The sequence below is a fragment of the Taudactylus pleione genome, unplaced genomic scaffold (genome assembly GCF_031769625.1).
Source record: "Taudactylus pleione unplaced genomic scaffold, aTauple2 ptg000352l, whole genome shotgun sequence".
Lineage (NCBI taxonomy): Eukaryota > Metazoa > Chordata > Amphibia > Anura > Myobatrachidae > Taudactylus > Taudactylus pleione.
The window spans coordinates 10705331-10718942 of NW_028284753.1; the positions used below are offsets into that span (position 1 = coordinate 10705331).

At 40.6% G+C, this 13612-nt stretch overlaps 1 protein-coding gene across 1 annotated transcript in view; it reads left to right on the forward strand.

The window, feature by feature from the left end:
- Window positions 1-10261, forward strand: part of ERCC6L (ERCC excision repair 6 like DNA helicase) — a 29901-nt gene extending 19640 nt beyond the window's left edge. Inside the window, exon 3 of the mRNA XM_088444263.1 lies at window positions 8830-10261. Within this exon, the coding sequence (XP_088300389.1) occupies window positions 8830-10116 (1287 nt within the window). The 3' untranslated portion in view covers window positions 10117-10261. The remainder of the gene's footprint in view (window positions 1-8829) is intronic.
- The last annotated feature ends 3351 nt before the right edge of the window (window positions 10262-13612 follow it).

Sequence of the window (13612 nt, forward strand, 5' to 3'; positions counted from 1 at the left end):
ACTGCTGTCATGGACTTTTTTTTTTTGGCTTTCTGCTGCTGCAGCTTAGTGGTTTTTCTTCTTAAGGATCCATTGGGGGTCCACAGGTATACCATGGGGAATTGTGGTTGAGTTATCCAGGCACCAAACAGTTAAGCTTTCAGCTCCCAGGATGCCTCAGATCCTCCTCCACATATACCCCGTCCCTGGCCACAGGCATTCAGTTTTTTTATTTGGGGGGACTGCTCAGGTAGTCCCAAGATTTATTTTTACTTCTGAGCAAGCCGTATTAGTCTTCCTAAATGACGCCTGTGCTGCTGCACCAACTACCCCCGCCGGCGCCACAACACCGGTAACTGGACTGGTGATTTCTGCGGGCACCAGCAGAGCTTTGCTAGCGGCGATGCTGGGACCCAAACTGCGGCCGGAAGCACTCTGATACAGGTACGGTGTTTCTCTGCTCGTAGGGAACAAGTCCATACCTCTGGCGATTGGAGACCTGCCGGAGGTTGCTGTAGTGGGGCGACCGCTACGTCCGCTCCCCTACTAGACCACCGGGGCAAGTCAGTCTGGCGTCAAGGGCAGTGGCGGCGCTCATGTTATAAGGCCAGTACACCAGAGGGGGGGGGAGGGGGTTAATACAGCATAGGGGAGGCAGCCCCTTCCCCAACCCAGACTCCGATCTCGAGGTTTTCCAGCATCTGGGTTGCTCCTCCTACCCTCCTCTGTATATGAGACGCCCAGCGACCATTATCGGTGCTCTGCTGAAGATGCTGGTCTCAGGAGGTTTTTGGTCTAGTCTCCCTGTATACCTCTCCCCAGAGGCCAGTATATACAGCGCTCAAAATCCTACCAAGCTTTGTATTTTGAGTAGTTGATTCAGGGTCCATTGCAAGTATATTGTATATGCATTGAATGTCATTTTTGCTACCTCTGGTATTACTGCCTTTATTTTCTGTACTGTCAGGTATAACTATCACTATTTCTCCTTAACCCTTTGCTACAGGTGTATGGGGAATATTATTTTTTTTTTTTTCTCAAATTGTACTTTACATTTATAGTTGCTTGTGAAGGCAGTCACATTTGTACTTCTTTATTTTGTCTAAAAATAAGGGTAAACAGAAAACGGAGGCCCCGGTGCTGGTTTCTTGTAAAAGCTGTTTGACGGGCTTGTCCCCTCAGGACTTTATACAGGATGGTTTGTGTGCTATTTGTTATAAAGAACCACCTCACCAGTCCACCAGCCCCTGTACAGGAGCCATCTTGGGTTTCCTCCTTGTCTCGGGTTATGACGCAGCTAATGTACTGTTTGGCTACTCCCACGCTGCCTCCCATAATGGGATACCCACAGCAGTTCCAGCCTGCTATGTTTGTCCACCCTATACACCCTTCCTGGATGGATGTTTATGCCCACTCAAGTCAGAGTACGGCTCAGTCAGCTGTTGCAGGCGAACAGACGGTAGCCATTAAAGCACCTAAGCGGACAATATTTTATTAGTCTGCCCAGCATGTAGATTCAGACTTCTCGTTGGAGGAGTTAGACCCTGGAGAAGAACCCAGCACATAATCTATCTCAAGAGGGGAGGACCATCCTTCAGTGGATGTCTCTTCTTTGGTGAGGGTGGTCAAATCAATCCTAAATATAGTGGATGATGAGCCAGCTCCTAGACTTAAGGCTCCAGTGTTTAAACACCAGAGGGTGGTAAAAGCTGAGTTTCCTAACTCTGAGAAGCTCACTGAACTTATGGGAGAAGCATAGAGTACTTCGGATAAACGGTTCCATGTTGCAAAAAGATTAGCATCTTTGTATCCTTTCCCACCTACTTAATGTACTAACAGGGGTATTCAATATGGGTGCGATAACATCGTTTTTGCCTTAATATCGGAGGTATGACGTCATTATCGCAGGTTTTACTTTTACACTGTATTCAATTTCAAAGACTTATCGCAGTTTTGAAAAGTCTTTGATAAAAAACGGGGATAACTTTTCACCATTGAATAGGTGTCGGAAAAAAAGTGCTGAATTGGGGTTTAGGGGTGCAGGCTTAAAAAAAATAGCATGCACCCCTGGGAATTACATTTAAAAAAAGAACTGTCAAAAAAAGTTTAAAAAAAAAATAGGGACACCCCAAAAAATTATTTTAAAAATTGGGGTGAAAAAAAAAAAAAAAATAGGAAAAAATTGTTTAACAATAGGGAAATAGGTTCAGGGCTATTCTGCAAGTATGTAGCAGATGTTTTCTAGAATAGAATTATAGCGGCAGGTGCACAAATGCAGAATTTTTAAAAAATTACTTTAGGGACTTTAAAATATGCTAGTACCCATTTTCATGTACCCCAAATTTGATGGGACCACTTAAAAAAACGAAAAAATTAACCGAAGTGCTCTTCTGCATCACTTCTTCAATGTCGGGGAAAAAAACACCTGCTGCGGCTATTTAAATCCCCGACTTTCAATTAAAGGCTAAAACGGGGGTACCCATAGTGATCCCCCATGTTTTTACTACTTTAGGGGGGTCTTACAATTTTTTTAAGGAAAAATTCGTAACTTTACGCAAATCCAACTTCGGAGTTTCCCGTTTTCGTTAATTTTATATTGAATACGGGTATAAGCGGGAGCGCGCCCGATACTTTAACGCAGGTAAAAACTCCAATATGAAACGTTAACTTCACTGTTGAAGTTAACGTTTCATATCGAATACCCCTCTAAGTGGGAAGTCCTACTGTGGATGCTCATGTGACACATTTAGTCAGGAGTGCTACGTTGCCTATATTGTCCGCATCTTCCCTTAAAGTTCCTACAGATAGAAAACTTTACACATGTCTTAAATCAGTGTTTTCATTGTCTGGAGCTATTACTCGGCCGGTTATGGCTGCGGCCTGGGTATCCGAGGCTGTTGAAGAATGGTCAGGGCATTGGAAGGTACTTTACCAAATGCTACCAGCGAACAGCTGACATATATCTCCCACATATGGGAAGCCGCTTCCTATTTGGGAGAAGCTGCAATAGATGCTGGGCTCCTGGCTTCTAAAGCTTCAGCAGCTTTGGTTATTGCTCGTAGAGCCCTTTGGTTAAGGTCCTGGAAAGCAGATGCGGGATCCAAGAAGGTTCTGGTATCCTTGCCTTTTTATGGAAACATACTTTTTGGAGCAGAATTGGATAAGATGGTGGCTACTCTGGCAGCCTCAAAATCTGCAGGTATGCCATCAACAGCTATATCAAAGTCTAGGCAGTTGTCCTTTCTTTCGGTCCTGTCTCCCTCAGGGAAGAGCAAAAGGACAGCCTTTCTCCAGACCGGCTATTTCTCTCAGGGCCACCAAGCAGCAAACCAAGAGGTCCTGGCCGGTCAGACGTCCAGCTTCGAAGCCGGACTACAAACCCTCCGCCTGATGGGGCGGGCCTACTCCTGGGGGATCCCAGGATGGAAGGCCGACTTCTTAATTTTGTAGACTACTGACATCAAACATACGCCTGAGTCCGAGAAGTGTTCTCTCAGGGGTATGACCTCACCTTCCGGAGGCATCCTCCCCAGAAGTTGTGTTTTTTTTTTTTTTTTTTGTACAACTCCCCTATCGGATTATATGAAGGCCTTGACCCTCCAGGAGTCAATTTACTCCCTGCTGCGGGCAGGGGTGATAATCCCGATTCCTGTGATTCAACAAGGAGGGTTTATGCCAAGCTGTTTTTGGTTCAGAAACCAAATGGGTCTCATCGACCTATTCTAAATCTGAAAACACTCAACAAGTTATCCGTGTACCCAAGTTCTGTATGGAGACTCTTCGGTCAATTTATTATGGCGATGGAACCTGGGGATTTTATGGCATCCCTGGACATTCAGAATGTGTATCTGCATGTGCCTATTACACCATCCCACCAACAATTTCTAAGGGTAGCTGTCCTGCAACAACATTACCAATTTCAGGCACTGCTCTTTGGTCTATCAACAGCCCATCGGGTCTTCACCAAAATAATGGCAGTTATAACTTCCTGCCCCAGGCGTCGCGGAGTCAGAATACTGCCATACATGGATGACCTCCTGATATTGTCAGTCTCAAGCTGTTTTACAACACAATTTTCAACTGACCGTTGCCTGTCTACAGGCGCACTGCTGGATCATCAATTGGAAGAAATCCTCCCTTTCTCCAATACAGTGGTTGGTACATCTGGGGGCACTTCTAGATTCTCAGGCACAAAGTGTGTTTCTGCCAGTGGACAAGATTTTGGCCCTATTATTGCGAGTATGCGAATTGCTCCGCAAGCGAAGGGTATCCATTCCATCAGCGATGCAGGTCCTGGGGTCAATGGTTATTAACCTTCGACATGGAATATGTTCGGTTCCACTCCAGGCCTCTGCAACAATTGATACTGCCCGTTCCACCGGGAGAGAATCCTCTAATACGGTCCCAGAAGATCCTTCTCACTCCGGAGGTTTGGCTCTTTCTCTCTCGTGGTGGCTACAAAAGGCTCCTATGGACAAGGGTCGTCCATTCTGGATTCCAAATTGGGTGTTTCTAACCATGGACGTCAGTCTTCGGATGGGGTGGCGGTGACAGGTCATCATACCTTTTTAGGGAAGATGGACAAATCAGGAAAGTAACCTGCCCATACACATCCTGGAGCTTTGTGCAAAGCGCTCATCCTGGCACAGGACCTACTCCAAGATAAAATACAACCAGGTGAAAAGAAAACACAAATAGGGGTGCTCCAGAAATAATGGGTGTTATCAAAAGCAGCTCACCTAGGAGGATAGGCCAATCGTAAATATAGAATAAAAGAACAGATGACCAATGAGCGCTGATGAAAAACACTGAAATGACTGACTGGAAAAATAAAACTTAATTCAATCAGATTAAAATAATATAAAATGTAATGAAAAAAAAATGAATAATCAACCTTAGTGGTCCTGATGGTTGGAGTATACATTCAATTGAAACAAGTTATCACACATGTGACGCATCATTTTAAACAATCAATATTCTAGGTATAATGAAGATATAAAAAAGATGTGCATGAAAAAATAGTCCTTTGTAATCCCAATGAAGAAAAAAATAAAATTGCTGTCGATATAGGCTGAAATGCAGTATATTTATGATGAGTAAACTTTTGTGATTAGTTGATGAAACCAGTGAATGGGGATTCTTACCTGATAATAGAAGGATGATCAGGTATCACCATAAAAATGACCGCTATCTGCTATACAGTCCGTCCCGGCCGGGATTGGTGTACGCTGTATTAATACTGTAGCGGAGGCAGCAGGTATAAGCAGAAAGTGTAAGCGGCTGCTGAGGGTGAACAGCTAAGTCCGGCTGGTGATCCTTGTGTTCTAATTGAACGGTGCTTGCGGCTGTGAATCGTGCAGAGCAAGTGCGGCACACGCCGTGCTGTGAGTGATATCTATCACCAGAATGACTGGTATAATGCAGGTAGTCCCGTGAGATAATGGGTGAGAGTCCTGATTGACAGGCAAGCCGTGTTGGTGGGGTGGACTTTTATAGCCACAAGGTGCACAGGTCAAATGCAGGTATCTCTTCAAAGATTGGCTGTCTGTGTGAGAATGAAAGTTAACGCATTTCTCAGCCCTGTAACTGGCCATTTCCTCAGAGGCAAAGTGTCTCACTCTGAAAGACCTCCCAGATATACCTTCCATAATTAAGTAATTAATTACAGGTAAGAACTCATTTAATATAAATTGACAGCATAATCCTTTATATTTAAATGTGGGCCTATTAATAGTTTGTATCAATCTAATCCTAACAAAATATACGGTATATAATGCATATAAACTCAAAAATAATATCCAAAACACAATATTCAGATAGGTATTATACCAGACGTTCATTAATGACCATGATAAAATATTAATAAATAATCATATAATGAAAAAATTATAAATAATGAAAATGAAGATAAATTAATTGATATAACATGAACATTTCTAAATGGATATGATAAATGTGGGTGAAAAAAAATTGAAATAAAAATAAATGAATGAATAATTGAAATTGTTTGAATAATCTTAATCAAACTGGTAAAATAAAATATGGATGTTGATATCTCAACTATTTGTAAAAATTAATAAATATGGATAAATAAACCCCAGTTGTTCAAATTATACATAGGTCGCATAATTACTAATAAAATTGAATAAAAGATTACAATACAATTGCATTAAAATATGAATCAGTCTGTGTATATACAAATAAACACATGGAATGACCGAATATATAGATACCATATAATCATATATAGTGCCTATGATATATTATTAAACTCTGAAAACAATCAACTCAACTAACCGACTATGTTGAACCTAAAAATGGTAAGAGTAATGAAAAATTGTCCAATAAATTGTTTATTGGCTGATGTATCAAACTAGTGGATTGGTAAATTATATAATGACCTTGACCTCTTAATGTAGTTGGTCAGGCCTCAACAAAATCCTAGACACTACATATTGTGTCAATAGACAAATGGATCACTTAGTGAGAATAGATGAAAGAGAGAAAAAGAATAGATATAGTCCATGATAAGAAAGATGTGGCATTATGTGGGGAGCCTGCATCCGGACTTACCTCATCTGTCTTTGACAATATTGCTCTTGAGTCTTCCATCTTAAGAGACAAAGGTTTCTCCAGCTCTGTGATTCAGACGATGCCTAGGGCACGAAAGCCTTCCTCTGCCCGCATCTATTAGAGTTTAGCACTACTTTGGTCAATGGTGTTCCCACAGAAAGTATGACCCTAAGGTTTTTAGAGTTTCCCGGGTACTTTCTTTTCTCCAGGCGGGGTTAGACCTCTGCCTCCACCTGGCCACCCTGAGAGTACCAGTTTCTGCCCTGACCGTTTGGTTCCAGCGAAGGATCGCTTCTCTGCCGGATGTTAGAATTTTATTTCAGGGAGTTCTGTGAGTTCTCTGGACTCAGTAGATTTGAAGTGGTTGACAGCGAAGACACTTTTTCTCCCCACTTGCTCCTTTCACTGCAGTGTCTGCTTTGGTAGCGCTCTTGTCGCTTCTCCTTTTTTGATTTTACCAGGATAGAGCTGTCCTCCGTACACAGGCGGGTAACCTTCCTAAGGTAGTTTCCCGTTTTCATGTGAATGAAGAGATTGTGGATCCAGCTTTCCAGTCTTCAGACCTTTCTGTAGGTGAAGCCTCCCTGGACGTGGTTTGTGCTCTCCATATCTATGTGGATCATACAAACTTTTATTTAATTTTTTTAGAAAATCGGACGCTCTTTTTGTGTTGTATTGTTTTCACAAACGAGGCTGGCCAGCTAACAAACTCTGGCTCGATGGTTACGCATGACTATAATGCTTACAGGCAGATCTCCCTTTCCAAACATAGCGACAGCACATTCTACTCTCTGTGAGACCATCGTGGGCGTTTTCGACGTGGGGTTTCTGCTGAACAATCGTGCGAGGAGGCCTCGTGGTTCTCTGTCCATACATTTCTTAGGTTCTACGCCTTTGACACTTTTGCCTCTTAGGATGCTTCCTTTGGGCAGCGGATTCTCCTTTCTGCTCAGGAGTGTCCCCACCCTTAGGGGAACTACTTTAGGACATCCCCCATGGTATCCCTGTGGACCCTCTAAGGACCTTAAGAAGAAAATAAATTATGGTAGCCTTGCCTTTGTTAACTTTTTTTTCTTCGAGGTACACAGGGCACCCACCCTGACACACCTGGCTGCATTGGGTAATTTTTCTTTTGGTCACGGATTCCCTCATCTTTTGTTTCTGGTGTACATTGTCCTTCTCCTCTTTTCTTCTCCTGCCTTGGGCTTGTTTACAAAAACTGAATGCCTGTGGCCAGGGGCGGGGTACATGTGGAGGAGTACCTGAGGCATCCTGGCAGCTGAAAGCTTAACTGTTTGGTACCTGGATCACTCCAACCACATTTCCAACATAGTATCCCTGTGGACCCTATGGACCTCGAAGAAAAACTTAACAAAGGTAAGTCTACCATAACTTTTTTTTTTTTGCAAGATGAGGCTTGTGTTCAGACACATGACTAATCTGGAGGAGTGTCTGGGGAATGATGGGTCAGAGACACCTGCACATGTGTTAATGTTATCGCTGATATTTATATTATGAGGTTTTATTTTGAAACTGGAGTTAGTATATTTCTACCAACTCCACAGCTCTGCTTCCATCTGTACAATAGTGACTACCAAGAGAGATGAGCAAATTACTAAGGATGCTGAATCATATCAGCAGATAGTGATTGTGCCTGTTTAGTAACAAAATTAGTTGGATGATCATAATTCATAAGAAAATCTTCTGGTAGATAAAAAGAAAATGGCTGTAAGTCACCCCACCACCTCTATATTTTTACTAATAAAATCCCAAAGAATTATGGGTCTGCATGAACCTTGTTTTAAAACCTGTTTTTTGCAGTAGCAGTTAGTTTTATGTCCTATTTCTTTGTGAATAAACGGTTATGTGGGTATCGCACTCAAATCCTAGCTTCTTATCTTTTATTTATATTTGAGTGTGGAGAGTCTGGTTTAATTCTTTATGACAGATGGGAGAATGGAAAATAGAATAAAAAATTTGTAACTTCATGGACTGTTAATCCAAAGGAAGTCCAACTCCACACCTCTACACCCTCCCATCTTAACCTAACAGGACTCTAAAAAGGCATTCTGATTCCTTTGTTTGGTGTAAGTTAATAATTTATGTAATATAACTATATTTTGTAATTTATGTAGTCCATTATTAAATCCTTTTTGCAAATCTGCATTACAATTTGACACCACTGCATTTCTTTGATGTCAGATGATGTAGTCCACACAGCCATCTATTGACCTTTTAAATGTGTTTAGGTTATAATGCAATGTTCTTTTATTTCAGATTAGAATTAGTCTAGCAAATGGACATTTTGCAGAAGAAGATGCTGCTTCAAAAGTTTCACTACTTGGAAATTCATTCACCAATACAGGTTCAAAGCATTCGGAAAGCTTGACCATCAAAACTACAAAACAAGAAGAATCTTGGATGGAAGATGCAAGTATCAACCTCAAAGAAGAAACTGGCTTGTCTCCTTCAAAGTCTCAGTTACCGTGTGACTTCAATCTAGTGCTAGAAGATTCCTTGGATAGAGAGGGGCATCTTGTTTCTGAGGGTGAAATGGGAAGTTTAATGGAAACATCTGGGGCATCGGAGAAGGAAGCTATAATACTATTGGATGACTCAGTAGAAAATATGAGTGAAGAAGGCAAAAACTTTAAAACTTGCATGGAACATGAAATGAAAACAGAATATGCAAGCAGTAACATAAAGCATTCAGTACTCCGCCTTGAAGACAGCTCTACAGGAATTGTAGAGAGATCTCACAATAAAATGGATGTTTTAAGCTCTCTTCAGGAAACTGATCATGATGGTTTTAAAATGAATACTGCCACAGATGATGAGGAAGGAGAGGATATATTATTCTCTGCTAAGCGTAAAGTTACAAGGAGAATATATTCAGAAAGTGAAGCAGAAATCTCTGGAGATGACGGTAATATGGTGTTTTCACCTTTCAGCAGCCCTTCAGTGAAAGCAGTGAGTGCATCAACTCCAAAGCTAGAAAAATCTATTTCTGACAAACTCTTTCTTCAAACCAGTAGTTTAGGGAGACGCAGATCTATTGCTTCAAGAAGGTCTCTTGTTTATGTAGCTGTAGAAGAAGCAACAGATGTTGATGAAGAAAATATTGATGAAGACAAGAGTGAGGACAAGGAACAAGATGAATTTATAATGGCTGAAGTTAAAGAAGTTGAAGAGGAGGAGATTGAATATACCAAAGACGAACCAGCTGGAGAAACTCTCTCTCGGACTTCAGGAGAGGATTCTAAACCTGATGACTTTCTTGTCAAAAGCTCTGATATTGAAGACTCCACAAATGAATCTACTGGTGAAGTGGAACTCCTTTCTGATGAACAAGTTGATTACCTTGCCATAGAAACAAAAACTACTCAAGTAAATGTTTCCTGTCATGAAGACCCTTACTCTACACTGATAAAACGTGGCAAGGAACTTAAAGATGGTGGTCATGTGACAGAAGCTTTGGATTGCTTCTTGAAAGCACTTGACATTAAATCGGGAGACCCTGAAGTTATGATGATTACTTTGAGTCTTTACAGACAGCTTTCCTAAATGTTAAAATAAAAAATTATACCAAGCAAAAAGTTTAGTCATCTGGTATATTATAAATGTTGTAACTTTTTGCCTTTTAGCAACGTTTATTATAAATAGAACATATTAAAATACTGAAACCATTAAATGTATAACTGAAGTTTCATATCTTTTTGTAGGTGTAATGTGTTGGAATTTTCTTAATGGCAGCTGCATCTAATTACTTGGCTGAGGATAATAGAGCCTTGAACGCTAGTAATAGTGCCCAACAGTGGTGGTTGCTAGGTTGGGGCTGCAGCATAATCCGAAAATGCTAGTTGGGGTGCTGTTTAATCAATAAAATTAGGTCTACCCGCTGCTTCCAGGTTCAATTAAACTCACAGGGAAACTATCAGCTAGCCAATGGGAGTCTGGGTATGGGATAATCCGGCTTACCTGACAATTACAGAGACCCAGCTGGTCCTTTCTCTGTGAGTTTAATGATCCCCACTAGCAGCGATTGGAGCAAACTTCATTTTATTGTTTTAAATGGCTCCACTCCTGGCAGTTTTGTTAAGGGCAGCAGCCCCCACTTTGCAACCACCACTGGTGCCCAGAAATGATTGTCACGTTCAGTAGGTTCCAATCAAATAAGTGTTTCTCCTATCCGAGCAGATATCTAATAGCAAACTAATGATTTAGTCTCACACCACTGAGCCTCATTCAGAAGTTGAACTCTCAATTTCAGTGACATGTCAGGAGCTATGGCTGGAAGAACATAGAGCATGCTAGGGTAAAGATGAAGAGTGAGGACTGGGTTTTCCCAAATTCTGTTTTTACCCCTTTTGAGTATATCTGAACTTTACCCCTAAGCAGCAATGGATGCAACACGCCATGCAAAAATATTTAATAAACACAGATAAATGTATGATTTTCTTTGTTTCATGTATAAATATAAAAAAATTATCTTCTGAAAATGGGTTCACCTGAGAATCACTATCCAAAAATACAGTTTGATTATCTTTTGGTTGTAAATGCTATTACATTTCCATCACCTCTGCAATAGGTCTTAACAGCATTTGTGTTCTCCATATTAAAGTATCGATCAGTCCAACACAAATCTGTTATTTGAAGGCATAATATAGATTGTGGTCTTGTGCAGCCAAAATTAACAAATGCACAATTTTCAAACAGTGTGAAGAAAGATGTAGAATGGAGTATTCAAGAGATAAGACCCTGGGGTCCCACAGTATAGCCCTTGGGGCAATCATGTAAGTATGAGTGAAGACTGTAAAGCTGGGTAGACACTATACAAAATATTGAGCTATCTGTACAAACAATGTGATTGCATTATCCCATTTGATGTTCTGCATGTCAGATGGGAAGATGCTACATACGATGTGGGTTTCTACGCTAATATATTCCACTGTACAGTGGCATGATAATGTATATAATTTGTTCAAAAACAGAAAACAAGGTGGCACATCATATTAATTTAAAAGTATGTATTACTCAAAGGAATATAAAAACTCATATAGGTGTATGTGCTATTGTATAAAATATCACAAGCAGCGCTTAGTGACGCAAAACCCGATCCACATCAGCCGCCGTAGCCCCAGGCATCCTTTCATGTTTCCAAGCCTCGTTCTGGATTATGACGTCATCACGTCTGCATCTCCGTTAGCTCTGCCCAAATGTATTTCTCACAGGTGGACTTCATCAGTGGGTGTCCCTGCGGCTGCTGTGGATTTGGTTTTGTGTTACTGAGCGCTTGTGATATGGTGCGTCTCTTTGTTTTCTCTTTTAAACAAATTTGACCTTTTGAGGAAGGTTATGAACGGGAACTACTGGATTTTAAGTTTCTGGACAAAATCTTGTAAACCTGGACTGTGCGCAATAATAGGAACCTATGTTTGAGATATGATTTTATATACAGTATATATACACACAGTCACTTTAATTAGGAACACCTAATTAATCAATCATTTCACATTGTACCACCCATGAGGAATAAAATGGACAATTGAAGCGGTATAAAAGGGACAACAGGAGGGATCTGATGGCATAAAATTGTTCTGTTGACATAATAGGGGCACAAGGGGATGTCTGAGGGACATTTAAGGGGCATGTGGCGAGGTGATGAGACCCAGTAGAAATGAGGACCCCAAATTTATTAATGATGGGTACCTGGGACCCCAATAATTCATTAGTGCATTCACTAATGTACACATAGCATAGGCTTGCACTCACCTATTCAATCCATATATATGTGGAGATTGAAAAAAGAAAAGTATCTATTAGTTTAATATTTTTAACTATTTTTCCAAAAAATAATACATTTCCAAGAGTAAGCATACCAAAGTACATTCAGAATATCTGTTTAGTCCAACCAATGGTGTAGTATTTTTTATTTTTATTTTTTTGGAGTCCACTAGAGGAAAGATGAATATTGTGGGCCACATATTCCCTAATATGTCCAGGAGAGGTGCTGTTTGACATAAAATTGTGTAATATTTATATATATATATATATATATATATATATATGTTCAAGACAATAGCGGCGGCACTCAGGTACTGAAATAATTCTCAGGATGCAGGATAGACACCAACATTTTGATGTTTAATACATTGTTTACAAGTAAAAAAATACATTTGATAAAGCTCACCTTATAACCACCACCGTCACCGTGTGTATCCACAGCGTCCCAGAACTAGACGCCCACTGATGACATCGTTTCACAAAGCCCGTTGCCATAGAGATCATAAACAAGTAAATGTGTGACAGATCTAGCAATCAGCGAAGTGGCCGCCAGAAAACATACAAATGCTTCAACGTTACTACATATATTATATGAAAAATACAAAAGCCAGAATCATAGGATCTAAAAGTTGCCCATAGTAGCGTCTATGAATCATTATTGGATAAACAACAGCCCAAACAAGCAGCATAATAAAAATGTTACATAAAGCAGTGTAACCCTAGAAATTAATTTAACCATCTAGGCGACAAGTGCTCCAGTCTATAAAACCACGTAGACTCACATCTTAACAATTTAAGAGACCGATCATCCCCTTAGTTTTAAGTCAGGGATTGTCTTTTGTCCCTACTTCACAATTCGATGGTTTACAATGTGAGGTGGAAAAATATTGCTTAAATAGAAAATTGCGCTTGTATGTGCACTTTATCAGCAGTAAGGGACAGGTATCATCAACTGCACCCACCCTATAATGATATTGTTATACGCCCCACTGATAAGGGTGGGGCTATAGTAGTGCAAGATTTGTCCAAACATAAAAGGGATGTGGGGCTTGACAAAAGTGCCGTGCTACGGGTTGGTCACTGTTACCACTCAGCAATGCTGCCCGAATTGCAGACCTATGTGCATATATAGTTCTATACTCTAACGTGCCAAATTGCGTACCACAACAATGATGATGTCAGCACTTTTCTGAGTCCTCACCCTCAAAGTAAGTGTAGTGTTTTTGAAAATCTTTTATTTTGGCAGCTAGATTATGTTATAAAGCAACACGCACTA